The sequence below is a fragment of the Oenanthe melanoleuca genome, chromosome 1 (genome assembly GCF_029582105.1).
Source record: "Oenanthe melanoleuca isolate GR-GAL-2019-014 chromosome 1, OMel1.0, whole genome shotgun sequence".
Taxonomy (NCBI): Eukaryota; Metazoa; Chordata; class Aves; order Passeriformes; family Muscicapidae; genus Oenanthe; species Oenanthe melanoleuca.
Window position 1 is genome coordinate 79,853,008 of NC_079333.1, and position 16,871 is coordinate 79,869,878.

The 16,871-nt window shown below is 40.4% G+C and overlaps 1 protein-coding gene across 1 annotated transcript; it reads right to left on the reverse strand.

Annotated features, from left to right (window-relative positions):
* Positions 1–866: 866 nt before the first annotated feature.
* NIPA1 (NIPA magnesium transporter 1) lies at positions 867–16,336 on the reverse strand. The gene is made up of 5 exons (XM_056501807.1): positions 16,064–16,336; positions 12,751–12,798; positions 8,832–8,922; positions 7,397–7,557; positions 867–6,135 (listed from the first exon to the last, which is right to left on the reverse strand). The coding sequence occupies exons 1-5, from the start codon at positions 16,221–16,223 to the stop codon at positions 5,624–5,626; spliced, it is 972 nt and encodes a 323-aa protein (XP_056357782.1). The 5' UTR covers positions 16,224–16,336; the 3' UTR covers positions 867–5,623.
* Between the last annotated feature and the right edge of the window lie 535 nt (positions 16,337–16,871).

The following is a 16,871-nucleotide window of genomic DNA, read 5'->3' on the forward strand; positions in this document are numbered from 1 at the left end:
TTTAAAGGTTTCTGTTCTATCTTGGTACATTGCATAAGTATCATCAATACCTTTAAAAACAAATTTGCAATAAAAAAATCCATGCCCATCTTTTCCACTGCATGCATTTAATATTATTGAGGAGCTAGTTTCCTTGTTTAAAGATAACTTTGAATTTTGACTGACAATAATGTCAATGCATCCCCTAAAACACAAATGCACAGAACAAAGCAATTCTTAATCATAAATCCCACCATTAAAAAAAACCCAGCCAACCAAAGTCTAACACACACACTCACAATTATGTATTTCCAGTACCTGATATGAGGATCTAGAAATTTCAGATGAAGGATGAGGTGGGCAGTCACTGTAATTTTCCAAGCAATTATTCTTTCTACAGAGAGCTATTATGACACACAATAAATTAGACTGGTGACACAGACTTCATTACAGCTGTTGCCACTTGATGCACACCCAACTGTGGAGCAGTAAATCTTGAAATAGTAGCTCTAGCAAGTAACCAAAGTACAGCAATGCAGGAACATAGCACTGAGCCTGAATACACAATTTGAAGTAACTCAAGCCCCAGCAAACATTTCTGCCAGAGAAGTCTTTATTCCATCCGTGGGCAAACTTCAGTCCAATGGAGACATTAAGACTACAGCCTGCTGGTAGATACTGGTATAGGACAACTGAGCCCTTTGTAGGCCAACTGATCTGTACCTATGCAAGAACCTGCTATTCTGATAAAAAGCAAAGCTGCTATTTTATGAAAGGGTCATGGAAATAGTTTAGGTTTATGAATTAAAATTAGCCTGTAAAGCAGTGTGTGAGAAACTTGATTTCCCCCCGACTCCATTTGGTAAAAATGAGTCACAAAACAAGCATTCAGCTAGAAATAAATCATTTATTTTAAAACAATACAGGTTAATAAATAGATTAGTTATCAGAAAACTTAATAAATAGCCTTTTATAATTTACACAAGGCAAATACAACATGCCTATAACTATTTTTTAAAAAGCAAAGAGAGTAAGCTTGACTTGTAAGCTGTTAACAAATTTATATATACATTATTTGGAAGCTAATAAAATAAACCATTTTTATGTGATCTGTAGTAACTATATTGCAAGAGCATTGAAGCAACCAAACCTGACATTGTATTTTTGTTGTCAACTACCTTTTCCCTATACCCATTAGAACTACTTTTTACATTCCAGGAAAAAAAAAATAGAAGAGAAATAAGAAAAAAGGAGAAAGTTCCACAGTTTAAAAAAAAAAAAAAAAAAGACTTAAAAATACCCCTTTTGTGTAATATTTTCCACTCTATAGAGCAACTGTCTGGGGAGGGATGTGGATATGGAAGGACCCAACACAACCACAAACAATAAAGAAACCCCAAACTTATTTGCAGCTTTTAAAAAGAAATTTCTTAATCTGTAACGTTTCAACATTGCTGTTTGATACACTTGGGCACTAGTAATGATAACTGTTGACAACATTGGTGCTTAACACAGTACACATTAAAATTCTGCATTCTGTAAACCCACAGATAGCACCAAAGAATTATTACAAAGATAACAGGAAACAGATAAACATTTGATAATACTTGATTTAACAGTAAAACTTCAGCAGTTACACCATCTCAAGACAACTAGGGAATATCTGTAGAATCCTTGATGTCTTATATTTGGGGGGTACAATGTGCAAACAACTTCCCATTTAAAGCACCCCCTATTTATTAAACCCAGATACAAACCCTGCATTTTTTTTTAAATAAAATGAAAGCTAGACCTCACTTTCTCATGTTTCAACAACTTAATCCAGTGTTCAATTTTTCAGTGCTAATTACTTCAGAAAAACACCTATGTTCCAATATAAATCAATATTATCAATAGGAAGCCTCACTTGTCAAACTGTGATATGACAGGTTCTTATAAATGTTAGTTGCAGCTCACTAATAAACAGACTCTATTTACACATACAGAATCCTGGAAAGTCAATACAGCAGATAACTTGTTTAGATATTTTTCTTTTTTACAGAAGTATTTAAGGTGTAACAAATGTGGAGTTTTGGTTGTATCAAAAAGGTTTCTATTCTCCTACTGAACGTTTGAGGGATTTTTGTGTTTGACATCTAATAGAGATCGTGACTGACAAATGCAAATCCTCCATACACTGAAGGGATAATGGTCAAAGAGCTATCCTCAAGTGAGTACCAAGTAAATATGTTTGACAAGTATCATAGAAGTCAGACATACGGAGTGAAGTACCTTTTGTATGGGTTTGCATTCCACCACTGTAATGAGTCCACTTTTTTTATGTGTAGCCTCTCCCACTTCTACTTTGGAATCAGAACTGAAGTCATCTGGCTTGCAGCTATCAATGCATATAACACAACGAGAACGTGAAAAGGGCAGACCCACGAGGGATGCCAGAGCTCAGGAGACAACTATGCACATTTGCTCCCTGAGATGATGGAACTCAGATATCTGTTTTTGAATTCAAAGTGCTTACTTGTCAAAGGAGTGGAGAAAAAAAGGTGGAACAGCTAAAATTCAACTTCAACAGTGCCTCCTTTTAAATCGGAAAAGCAATGAGACTAAAAAAAGGTAGGACACCTAGAAAGAGGAGGGCGTGGGATGGTGGGGGAAAGAATCACATCAACAGTGACAACAGAAAATGCTAATATATTTCTAAAGTTAGAACTGAACCAGATCCAGGTACAGAACTTTAAAGAACATTGCTACACACTGAATAAAGTAGCAAAAATAAAGCTTTGAATTACATAGCATTCAAGAAGTAAAAGGCTGCAGATACAAATGATGTGCAAGGCCACAAGAATTTTTTTCACCTTATGTGCTGGCTTTTGACATCTTTGTTTTAATAATCAAGGTTAATTAGGTATTTTTAGCAAGCTCATCACAGATGAGGAGCAGCTGGGGAGAAGAGAAGAAAACTATGCTGACATTTATCAGTGGTTACAATTGTCAGAGGATCACAGAACATGGTTGCTACTTTATTCTTCCTCTGCACAGTGAGCACTTACCAAGTAAACTTTGTGTGGTGCAGAAAATGTCAAGGTTTAAACAGGGCAATCAAGTTATTTTGAATCAAATATTCACTAATAATTTGCATATGCTTCTAACATACTAGGACAGGCACTTTTTAAATAATTAAGAATTAATTTTAAAACCAACCAAGACAAACAAATATGGCCAAAGGAGGAATAAGATGAGACCACAATAATTTCCATTCTGACCTAAAGATTTTCATAGAAGTCTTCAGAGATTAAAGGCTAATACAAATCCAACATACAACTCATGAACTCTGAAGCTGAATTTTGAAGACAACTTGACTGCTTCAGAAAACAGGTAACATTGTTTTTAAAAATAGGTTAGTACAGGTCTCGTAACCCATACTAATCTACTTTTCCAGGCTCAATCAAAAAACAAAAAGGGAATTAGTATGACAAAACATAAGAGTTTGCTGAGAACCAGGATACCATCTTCCAGTCAATAATGGACAGAGGCTAGTTGAACCAGATTTCATAGTAGCCCACTTACCCTCATCTGCAATTCTCAAACTTTCTAAAAACCTTGCACAATATTTGAAAATGATGGTCTTTTCTCTGCTAATGCTACTCTCTTTCATTAAGACACCCTGTTACTGTAACAATGCACATTTCTGCCAACTCAGAGCCATTCCCCTGCATTTAAAACAAGCCTGCAAATAACATAGTAGGGCTCTTACTCCCTCGGAACAGTCCCTTCAGAACATTAAATCTTTTGGATTCACTTTTGCAATTATTGCTGCCATTAGTAGGGCTTACAGCATTCATTTCAACTGAAAACAGAGGCTGAGTTTTAAGTAGACCTCAATTCAGGTCAACAAAAAGCATCACAACAGCAGACAGTATTACACCCCACTAATCAACGTCCATGTTCCTGTCAGGCAGCTATGAAGCTACATTCATGATTTCATGATAAAGTGTTGTGAATCTTCTCAAATTCTGTCTTGTAATTACATTGGGATTTTCTGTTTTCTTGGGACATGTTCTGATCTAGAGATGTTGAGTTCCACCGTACTCGTCCATTTTTGTACTTACACAGAAACAAACATTCATTGCTTTTCAAGCTTTCAACTTTTTGACTCATGATGTTTTCACTACCAAATGTAAGCAGAACATGAAATTAACTATTTCATTCTTTAACATATCAATATTCTCTAAATGGTTTAAACTGAGCTGTTTGGAGTCATCCCCATTGTAGTTTAAGCTGTCTGTACTACTTTGTCAAAATATTACAACGGAACTGTTCCTTGTACAAGTCTATGAATTACTGATCTGAATGTATGTCCCTGTAGGTCACCTAAAACTCAGCTCTCTGAATGCTTTAGTTTTTTCAGTCTTTAACCTCCTTTTCCTATGTTATAAGAAGATCAGACCATCTTTTTTGAGCTATGAGAAATCTCATGCTCTTCTCTCTCAAATTTCTTTTTTTTTTTTTGGTGGTCCCTATTTATTAGCAGTTTCATAAAATGGTCTCTATTTTAGTCATTAAACTAAAATAAAGGTATGCTGGACTGATTCCAACACTCCTCTTCCCATTAGGACTATGAGTTTCTCAGAAACTGTCACGGCATCCAGGGGTTTCTGTTCAGGTTTGTAAATTTTTCCAAAAACATACAATCCTTCTAGATGCTTTATGTATTTAGAATTTGAATATAGTCCAATATTGTAGACAGTGAAATTGAATTATCAGACTGGTATAGGCCACCTGAAACAAATACATTCACAATTATGCAGTATTTTTTGATTGCAAAGGCACTGAAACAGTTCTGAGCTGCTTACAAATAAGCCACCATGTAGGCAACGAGTCTGTGCATCATTTCCACATCCTTCAAAGTCTTCCTACTTGCTCCCAATTAAAAACTCTTAGATGAATGCAGTATGTCTTAATGTATGTAAGTTACAAAGAAAAATGCATACCTGGACACTACCATGAACTGATAAGTAATTAGTGAAAGATATTTAAGGGTCCACTGTTCAGTATAAAGAATTCAATTTAAAACTCCCCTGTGTCTTCACCACATGGCAGACAAACTTGCCAAGACACTCAGTAAAAAGAACAAATCTGCAGTCCATGATCCAACCAACATTTGTCTGAGAATTCACAGCCTTGACGGTGAAGACATTGCTACACTGAGATTCACAAATTGTTCCACTTACTTTCCCCCTGTTATTTTAAGGTATACATCACTTATGATGAAAGGTATCAGATTGAGTGCATTAGGAACTGATGTCCTCTGCCCACAGAAATGGTACCTCAGAAGATACAACACAAGCTTTCACACAAGTCTGTCAGAATACTCACAGATCTTTTCTGACTACCTTTTACAGCGAGGAAATACATCAGTCTCTATGCTGACTCAATCAGTAGTCCCAATTAAGGTCATTTATTGTGTTGACTGGGTTACATGGACAGCTGTTCCTTTGAAACTGGATGGAGGCCTCCAATTCATTTCACATAGGCCACCAAATTATCAGAGGGTAGTTACCAACCTGAATCCTATTTGAAACAGTGACCTAGAAATGAACAGCTCTGCATCTTTCCCTGAGCCATCCAGTTTCCTCTCAAAACTATTTTAATCTGTCTTCATGTTAGGTTTGTTTAAATCTCCAATATTGAAGTTGAATTCCTTGAAGACTTGTATAAGAACAATTCCAATAGATACTGTGGTGAATCCACAAGCCATGCCCAAAAAATCTACGACTCCTACATTACTCCATTCCCTGAAAAGGATGGCTGAAGCCAGTAGGACTAGGGTAGTAAACACAACGTAGTAGATGGCACCAAACACAGAGGAGTCAAAACATTCCAGTGCCTTATTGATGTATCTGAACTGAATGATAATGCTACATCCTAATACTGCCAGAAGTACCAAACAGAGGTACAGAGCCCTTTGACTTGATGGGTTATTGTGAAAGATATCTTGAGCAGCCAGCCCAATGCCTTTTGTGCTAGGAACAGTGAAACTGCCCAACAGAGAGCAAATACTGATGTAAACCATAATATTAGTAGGTCCATGAGCTGGAGCAATCCAGAAGATAAGCAGCAGAAGCATTAGCAGCACTATGCAGAGATAACCCACGAAAACTGGAAAACAAAAAGAAAACAAGAAAATATCAAGATGAGAACTCTTGGTCTTCAAAAGATTTTAGCAGGCAAATCATGTCCTAGCAGTGACTTTAAGGTATACATCACAATTAAGATTTGCTATTGAAGACACACCCAAATCACTGAGCTTCCAGAAATATTGGCATCCATGACTGATGATGTTGTCGTGTTCTTTGAGAAAAACAACCATGTAGAAAATTACATACTGTGGCACATTTTATTCTCTTTTTCATTAGGACTATGCTTCTTAAAGTCTGCTATGACTTTAGACAGAAGGATAACATCTCATTCATAAACAGTTCATTAAGGTACAGTATGTAGATCCAGCAAAGAGCTTAAATATAAAGTTAGATCCCACTAAAGTGAGCACATGAGTAGGGACAGTTAGAACAAACATGAGGCCATATTATTTACAGTACACACTATATTTACAGTACACATATAAGATCAGTGAAAGACACTGCATGCTTTAGAATTTTAAAGAAATATATAACCAATGTACTTTGTTCAGATTTAAATGGTAAACTGAGACCAAGGTATTTGTTTTCTTTTCTTTGTTTGCAGATTTTTTGAATAGCTGATGTTATTAGGTTTGAGTTTCTCTCACTTAAAGCAAATACAAGAAAAACAATAGTTGGCAGCTTAGCTCTTAAGCAAGAAAAAAAAAAACTGGCCTGAAAAATATTAGTACCAGTATGTGTCCTCCAGCAGCTGGTGGGAAAGAACAGGCATTTCAGCATGTGTCTCAACAGCCTATTTCTACATACCTTTATTGTGCAAAGAAATCTGGGAACGTAACTGGTATTTAGTATAATTTTTTAATTAAAAAAACATGGAGAAATAAAGGACAGAAGAAAGGGTATATTTTTGTTTTGTATAAAACAACTTAAATTGAGAACCTAGATTTATACTTTTCATCTCTAAATAGCAAGATACAGTTTTTCATAATGTCATAAAATTACAAGTTCAACTGGCCATTGTTCTGAGCTTGCTGTAAAGGATACTGTATTCAAAAGTATCCATGTTTTCCTTTCTGCACACATGTCCGAATAAATATGACAAGTTCAAAGAAGAGCAGGGCATAGTTTTCCTACACAAAACCTGTCCTGGTTTGCCTCTGTCACATCAAGATTTCTTCATAAGTCAATTTCCCTACCTGGTAGAAGTGGTAAGCCTCTCCTCCAATGTGCTCCTGCTCAACCTCAGGAAATCATAATGAATTAATGAAAAAACAAACTACCTGGATTTGTAAGCTTCTCTTCAAGCTCAGCCTGAGTCGTTACACTCTCAGACTTCGGGGAATGGATAATGAGAACAACAGACCCAGCACAGCTCAGCAAACATCCCAGCTTGCCAAGAATGTTCAGTTTCTCTTTCAGGAGGTAAGAAGCTAAGATGGACCTTTGAAAAGAGGAAGAGAAACAGAAGTTTGACTACATCCTGTTAATAATGTTCTAACAGTGCTGTGCCATCTGAATCTCCCTTTTAAAGGAATACTATCAGATGTTGATGAATTCTCAGAATGTATTTCTGACTTATCTGAGGAAAGATGAATCCATTTGCAGTTTTACTCAATACTTGACATCTCACCTTAGGGAAAAAAAACCCAAAACAACACAACAAAACAAGACACCACAACAAACCACAACAAAACTCCTAACCACAACACTCCAAAAAACAAATCACATCACCCCCTCAATGCCCTCCCCTGTCCTCCCCCCCAAAATAACCCCTAAATGCCCCAAACCAGACATCTGATGCCCGAAGCAGACATCTACCCATTACCAATTTGGTGAGTTGTCACAAAGCCCCATTTTATACGTGTTAAGCAGTCACAAGACAGAAGTGACCTTTGGTTACAAAGATGCCAGAGCTCGGCTCAGACATGTAGCTGACCAAAATAAGCAAAAATATGTAGCCTTATACCAAGATAAAATAATAAGTGATACTTAGAGCAGTGTGCTTCATAGTGACAGAACTAAATGCATGAAGCAATGCCATCTACACTCTGAAGCAGATGACCAGTGCAGTTACAATTCAGCAGGCAACAGAAAAATCTAAAGGCAATGCACAGCTTTGTTCTCCAAGAGTTGTGCTTTTTCACTGCAGTAGTTCCACAACTGTAGTTCATCTATTCACAAAATATCAGTTAGACATTAAACTCCTTAAACTCACTGCCTTTTCTGTGCCTCCCACAAACATAACTTCTAAGAAGCTCGGGGCATGCATATGCAAGGAACTCCCTTGAGTTGTCCTCCTTGGAAAGAGGCAAGATCCAATGAAACGAAATCAGCATCAATAAACATATGGGCTTTGGATAGTGAAAGACCATGAGACAAAAAGAAAGATCTACATAAAAAGGTAACTGTGAACAAGAGAATAGGCAGACAGAAAAGTCCAGAACAACCACAGAGAAGGGAGAAAAAAAATGTTTATCTCTTGAGAAATCATAGTGAGAGCTAAAAGCAGAAGATACTCAGGAAAACCTTTCTTCACCACTGCCTTCCTCCAGCCCAGCTTTCCTGGGGAAAACAGGAATAGGTAACATTATAACACATCATGAGCAGCCATAAGCCTGACATTTCTCAATGGACCTCCAGTGAGCACTAAGTCCATCTGACATTTTATTAAGTAGTAAAGACATCCAGATAAGAACAAGAAAAGCAAACTCTTACCCAAATGGAACGCCAAGAGCTCCCAAGGGCGTCACTAGCACAGTTGGGACTGCAGTGTAGGCCAAGAAATTCCCTATTTGACCCAGTGCCACTGTCAAGAGAACCAGAAATAAGCCTTTTAGTCCCTTTGTAAAAATAAGTAATCAAATCTTGCCCAATACTGTTTGGGAAAGACTGATCTAACTGGAAAACAGATGTTACAATTTGCTTAGTTCTGTTAATTTTGCACGTAAACAAAAAGCCTAGAATTTTTCTATAGTTTTGTATTTGTTAATACAAATTTATATTTGCCATACAAGAGTAACCAAGTGGGCACAGTAAATAATCTCATTTGTAACTTGTCTTAGTTAATATAAATAAGACTATGAATTAGAAACAGTCATGAATTGTAATCTCAGTATTACACTCAAATATTTGCATGAGGAGGGGTAAAAGTATATATAATCCATGATTTCATCTTTAGAATGTGCATTCATGTAAAACAAATGTACTTAATTATAGTTCCTAACAGAAGTGTTACTTTTTGGGGAGGAAATAAAGACAGTGCTGAGGAATCTTCTACTGAAACACTAAGGCACATGCATAAGGGCTGCTCAATACACTACATCAACTTTTCATAACACTATGTAACATCCAAAGTCATTCCTGACAACTGTAAAAAGAACATGCCTGACAAGCCACAGTAAAGCCTCAACCTTATTCTTCTTTCCTCCAGTAAAAGCAAATTCCAAAATATACACAGTATTGCATATCCCAGCTGTGATAACAGTTCATGTGTTCAAGTTTTCAGTTAAAAAATAAAATCTGGATGGTTTTGCAAGTGCTGGCAAGTTTATAATAGGTCAACATACCTGCATAGTTACAGGGTCTGTGGTAACTGGCAAGAAGCTTGAGATTGAGCAGAAATTACAGCTCAAATTTCCAGTTGCTGTTAAAAGCCATTAACAGCATTTAAAAACATTTCAAGAATCCAAGATGCCTTTATCCTCAGGCTGGCACTGCCCTCAACCTATCAAATATTGTTACCATCATCCAGTTTTTCACATCTGCAAAGCACTCTGCAAATAATAATTAATTTACCAATTTAGCTCACATTATCAGTAGAGCTGAATACCTGTGTAACCTACAGGAAATATGAAGGAGACAAACAAAATTGCAAAACTGCAGAGTATGGCAAAATTATACTAATTAAATTCACTGAAGCTTTCTCTTATGTGCAGGAGTGAGAGAAATTGATGAGCAGCATTTCTAAGGCACAAGAGAGAGCAGTGATCTCCCCTTCCCTGGGAACAGAGTAACTCAGTTATAAGCCTCAGGCTGTTTGGAGACCTATGTGGCAACTCTGGCATTATCTTCAAGGCATCTGAAGGCATTGGGACAGATCTTGGATGGAGAATGGTGCACAGCTGGCACTCTCCATTTCTGCAGATTTCCAAATGACTTGGACAAAAGGTTGCTTTTTTTGGAGGTCAGGTGTCTTAAGTTTCTGTTGGAAGAACTCTTAACAGATGGCACCAACATCAATCCATAAAGTAGATCTCTGAAGCTTCAGAGATGGAACATATTGTAAGGTAAGTGAACTTACTGGAGGTTTTCCAGATCACCATGGAGTAGTAGTAGCAGTCCCTTTCCACCACAAATGGCAGACCAGGACAAGTTAACACCAATTCAAAAAAGAATCTCAGTAATTGTTACCATCTACCTGATGCTGAGGATCTTTGCTGCCAACCTATCCAGTCTCCTCTGAACAGAAATTCCTCATCAGATAAATCAGTGCTGTAAGTCAAGACATGACTTCAGTTCTTGAAGGCCCACCAAGCTTTTAATATGATAAAGAAGTACCAGTACCCTTGAAGTTACTGCAATACAAAACTTGATGCACACTGGCATGTCTCCATTAGCAAGGAGACCAGGAGCAGACCTGTAGAGCAAAATTATTTCAGACTAACTTAAAGTTTGTTTGCAGCCCACATGCATTAAGTATTCATCTTCCAACCTAGTTTTGTTTTAAAGACCAGGTCAGGAGCTCCAACTCTGCTATGAAATGTGAAATACAGCTCAATCTGTGGTGACAAACAGGAGACACTTCACAAGTGTACTCCTCATCTGTAATACAACACTAATGCAGATGTTTTCACTACAAGAAACAGCTACATCTACGCTGCCATCAAAACCTGCACTGAAACTAATTAATTAGCCAATTAATTAGTTTAATGCTCCTTGAAATACCTGTACACATGCTGCAATCACTCTTTTGACTACAGAGTAAAGGAAAGTCCCTTAGCAGAATCTGCAGCCCTCCCTCTGAAGTCTTCAGTAATCCAGTGGATCCCAGGGCCCCCAAACAGCTGGGCAGCATTATGCTGAGTCAGCATGCCAACACAGAAACACTTATTCACCATCTGAACAAACACCATGAGAACAAGTTGACAGGGTTTATATGGATTTAACTCCAAATTCTCTGCTTGAGAAAATTAAGACAGCTGTCATCACTTCACCCAGATAACTGGGGGTATTGCTAATTCCACAAGTAACACCTTTCCCCAAACCTTTCTCTGTATCCCATAGCACCTTTCTCTGCATCCCATAGATGTCTACCTGGCCCTTGCCATTGCTGTTTGTGACTGTGTTGCCATTCTGAGCCTATAACATCCACAAGCAATTCTTCTTGCTTGGTTTCTTGGTAAAGCTACTGGGGTTTTGTTTTGAAATACCTGCATCTAGCTATTGGAAAAAAGCCAGCTGATACCATTCCCTTCAGCAGTTTTGCCTTCATTCAATTCAGTCAGCTCTTTTAAGCATGAAATTGTTTTCTCTGATTCACCTGTCCTGTAAAAAAATCTCCCTTTTTTTAACTCCTTCTACTTAGAGATTATAGATGGGAGCCTCAGGAGTGATAAACAGTGACGGATGCACAGATTTCTTTCTACTTAGGCAGTAGTGATCCTGTTAGGGGAGGAACCTGTCAAAGAACTACTTAAACTCAGGTTAAATCAGGACTTTTCTTCTGAAGCTCTGTTGGCTTCTACACTTGCTGTGAACTTTGTCCTTCAATGGGATCTATCTGTTTTCATTCCTTTTGCATACTTTTAAGACAACAAAACCAAAAATCAGAGACTTACCTTGCTGCCACAAAACCAGGGGCACAACTGGACTCATATACTTCTCAGAAATAGCATCAGAACTTTTCAAATAATTCACAAAAGGCTGGATTAGAGTCTAAAAGTGGGGTGTGATTCTAAGCTTGTGGGTAGAACTAGGGCTGATGTGTAAGAAGAGAGAGCTAGTTACTCCTCATGCTCCAGATTCATATCAGAGAATGAACTTGGTATTAGCAGAGTTACAAAGATATTAAGGGTAAAATTACACTGATCTCATATCAGTACCACAGAAAGCTTTGCATTAATCTTGCAGATTAAAAGCAAAACTGAAACTGTATCTGTTGAACTAGAAACCAAAAGAGTTTTTTATTTTTTTTTAATTGAGGCTGGTTAAAAGCTTTCAGATCTAAAACATAATATGTGCTCAATGAGCCCTTTTGTACAGAGTGACAATTTTTAATTCAGCTTTGACTTTTATTAAAAGCTGAACTGGCCAGTGCAATAAAGAGACATAAACCATGCAGGAACTCAGAGTCAGAGCAGTGTGCAGCTGCCAAGGGCTGCAAGTACCAAATGGTTTGGAAATGTGAAAAGATGTCTGACTCATGTTTGTCCCAGCTCTTTGCAAACACCACCAGGCATGGTAGCCATGGTAAGAGTTTACTAAAAGTGGGATATTTCTAGAGGTGGAGATTTCATGACAAGGGAGTGTGAGATTCAAGATGAAAACACAGATTTCCTGATGCCTCCTATCACCATTTAAGCAAAGCTCTCACCAAAAAAAAAAAAAAAAAATTAAAACTTTTTAACATACTTACTTGCAATAGTGCCCGACCACCATACTATATCAGTTAAGTACGAAGTACCTGGAAGTATAGGAAAATGTATTAGAAAAATATGAAATCACAATATTGGAACTATGAAACAACAGTCTCAGTTATTAAGGGCCTTCATCTTAAACCTAGTCTTCAAGGCAACTGAATATGAGATTTAAAAAAAAAAAAAAAAAAAAAAGAGAAAAATTTTGGATTTGGCTTATGTTTCCAAGTAAGACCTTCTTAGGACAACGTGTTAGTCAGAAGTTCTGGTGACACTGATACAGTATTGTGTAGAAAAGCATCCAAAATATTACCAAATGCTTCTGAGGGTGACATTTAAACATACAAATTAGAACCACTTCTAGGAGAACTGTAAACCTATGGAAACAGAACATGATTTGGCTCAGTTAGTTTGCTAATACCACCTCAGTGAAATCGTATAGGAAAAACTGTAGCTGAGAAATTGTTTTGGCACAAAGGTTCAGCAGGGCCATGGTGTCGCCCGATCCTCCTGCATTTAAGCACTGGAAAGTGCTACAACTGAAATCTCTGAATTCCTGAATTTCAGAAAGGAGTAAAAACTCTGCATTGCCCTTAGTGCTTCCCAAACTGGAGGATGATTATTTTCACTGTTGGATTATAAATTCTTGCGTGGAGCCTGTGCACCACAGAAGTTCTGCTTCTGTAGAACATCAAGGCTCATGAACCACTTCCTAAACTAAAGCATGGCCTTCTCTGAGCACAGCCTTGGCATCAAGTTATGCTCCTATGATTTGCTCCTCTTTCTAGCAATACAGCTCTGCATTCATTTGGGAAGATGCCCTCTCAAAAGCTGCTGAAGTAGTAGGCAATATTGTACCTACTCTGAAATCCCAAATGGAAGAAGAACACAGTCATCACTAACTGTGGAGATATAAAGTATTAAGCACTTGGAAATCACACTATACAATTGAAAAGAGATGAAATATGACTAATGAAAATGGCCAGCTTTAGAGTGGGAGTAGTAATTTTTTAGACTTTTGTTATTGCATATAAAATAAAAACACTGTTGGGGGCAGAAATTATAGAAAATATTGACTCAAGTAAGGTAACTTTGCAAAATATTTGTCACCCACTGCTGTTTCTAACAAGACAAGGATTGCTAATTACATCAATACTATGTTATTGATTCAAGAGAGAAGACAGAAGAGACTTGAAGTTTCTCCTTGTTAATTATACAACACCTGCTGAAGACAATGGAAAAAAGACATCATTTGACACTGGCCATCTCAGACTCACAGCTCCAACTGCTAGAGTCAAGGCAGAACCCTACTGCTCCATAACATGAAATAGAGAGAAATCTGGGGTATTTTCCTGGATGCCTCCTCACTGAACATGCCAATAGAAAGAACTAAAAAATGCTCAGCCAGATGCACAAACACCAATAATATCTTCAAAAGAGGAAGTTTTACAGCTGCTAGCACTGAGAAAGCAGGCACACACCCTTCACTCACTTAACCCAGTGCTCCACTGAAAGCTTTTCAGGAGTAAGTACACTCAAAATGGAAACTTCCTCCAACTGCCTTGGGATGCAAAGTTATTTTTCTCTTGTGTTTTCTCATTGTTTCCCTTACAAAAAAAAAAGGTCTGTATTTATGATGCAAACCTGGTATCTCTGTGGACAATCAAAATGGGTTACAGCCATCTTGGAGGGAAAGGCAGACTATGCTTGCAAAACAAAAGTTTGTCTGATGCCCTTACATGTAAGATCATTGCAGAAAAAGCAAAAAAAAAAAAAACTTTTTAGATCAGGCTGCCAGGTTGTAGTAACATTGTTCCAAGCTTACTTTGCTCCACTGCATTCACCCTGAACATGCTAGATGCAGCAGGCAATGGAAATGCAAACACAAATATTGATATACAAAATATTTATGTATTATTTTTATATGTACATATACATACATTACATACATGCAATGTATACAGAGAAAATACCTCGTCCTGGAACTAAAAAGAATTTTTCATAAAAAAAGAGTTCCTAGAATTTATGGTCACATGCTCATACACAGACACCATCACCTACAAAAACAAATAGCTATTGACCACAGTAACACAATTCAAAGGCATCATGCAACCTGTGTTTACAGTCTTCCCCTTACATAAAAGCATGATACTAAAAACAATTTTTTTTTTTTTTTAAGTTATATTTTCCTATATTCAAAGCATGAAGATACAACTAGCAAATGTTCAGCTGCAAGCTTTGGGGAGCTCCAATTTCAAAATAAAATACAGAAGATCTTGACACTTGTGAATTTACAGCTTTGTTTTGGCTAAACTGTCTAGACAGCACAGTCAGTTCTTGAATAAGCTCACCTCACAAAATAATAATGAGGCATAGGATTTCAGTATGAAAAATATAAGAAATAAATTATTTCACGTTACTGATCTGTCTCTTCTCAAAAAGCAGAAACCACCATGTGACTGATACAACTTGTGTGTGTCTGCAGAAAAGCTGGAATAAACAAGAGACAAACGCGCTGGTGCTCGTGGCAAGAAACTATCAAAGCCACAAAAACTGGAGGTAAAGTCCCGCAAGTACATGAAAAGGAAGAACCTGTGTAAGGACAGGAGTGTGTACAACACACAGTCCCCGTGCTGTATGACAGGGGACAGACACACAGTCCCCGTGCTGTATGACAGCGGGACAGACACACAGTCCCCGTGCTGTATGACAGGGGACAGACACACAGTCTCCGTGCTGTATGACAGGGGACAGACACACAGTCCCCGTGCTGTATGACAGGGGACAGACACACAGTCCCCGTGCTGTATGACAGCCCGGCAGCCCAGCGCTGACCGCACATCAGAAGCTGCTTCTGATGCGCAGTTAACAACCCCTCGCCGCTCCCCACCGCTAACACATCCTGACTGCTCCACCTGCCGCCTCTCCGCTCGCTCATCGCCTCCCTTGCGCCTCGATCCACGCACGGACCTCAGATGGCAAACGCTTAAGGCGACAAACTGAATCCGGACCCCCGGTCCAGACGGCGGGCAGGTGTCCCCCACCCCAGGCGACACGGCCACCCTCCGACACGGGCTCTGACACAGCCGAGGGTGCCCGTCCCCCTCGCCCCGCGGGGCGGGCCGGGTCTCTCGGCAACCCCCCCGCCTTCGCTCCGGGCCGGCCGCCGCCGCAGCGCGGGGAAGGGGAAGGGCTGCGGGGCGAGGGAGGGAGGCAGGGAGCGGAGGAGCCGTCCGGCACGGCCCGGGGCCGAGCCCCGCACGCCGGGAGGTTATGGGGGTGCGGAGGGAAGCCGGGAAGCCGGGCCCCTACCTCTCCCGCGGGCCCGCACGATCCCCTTCTTCTGCAGGACGAAGGTGGAGCCGTTCACCAGGCTGGAGACCACGGCCACGCTCAAGCCCAGCGACACGGCGGCGGGGCCGGGGCTCTGCGCTGCCCCCTCGCCCGCTGCCGCACCGACCGCCATCCGCATGGCCCCGCCGAGAGCTGCAGGCGCGGCGGCTCCCGGGCCCAGCGCTCCCGGCAGCGGCTCTGCGCCGGGACCCGCCCTGCGCTGCGCCGCGCCGCGCCGGGGGCGGCTCCGGGCGGGGAGCGGCGGCGGCCGCGGCTCCTGGCGCCCGGCCCGCGCGGGGACGGCAGCGCGGTGACGTCACTGCCCTGCCCCGGCGGCCCGGCGGCAGCGCGGCCGTGCTCCGCGCGGGCACCGCGGGGGCTGCCCACACAGCGGGCACCGCGGGGGCTGCCGAGACCGGGGATGTGGAGAAATGTGCGCAGGGATGTGGAGCGAGAGGGGCATGACAGCAGGCAAAATGATGAGGAGAGACAGAGAGATATGTTCTGAAGAACAGACGAGTCCCGCCGCGCCACTGTGTGTGGTGTGGAGCAGCGCTTCTTCCCAGCGCTCTCGCTTTCCCGTGGGGTTCTAACATCCACGTCGGCTCCCCGGCCCGCCCGAAAGATGGGGTGTTGCGGCGGCAGGGCCGGGAGGGGGTCACGGCTGTCATTGCAGCCGCCACCGGCACCTGGAGCTGCGGATCCATCCACCCTGCCAGGCCAGTGTGAGGGGCAGAGAGGACTATCAGCCAGGCACTGGGAAAGCGTGGCCTCTGCCAGGCCAGTG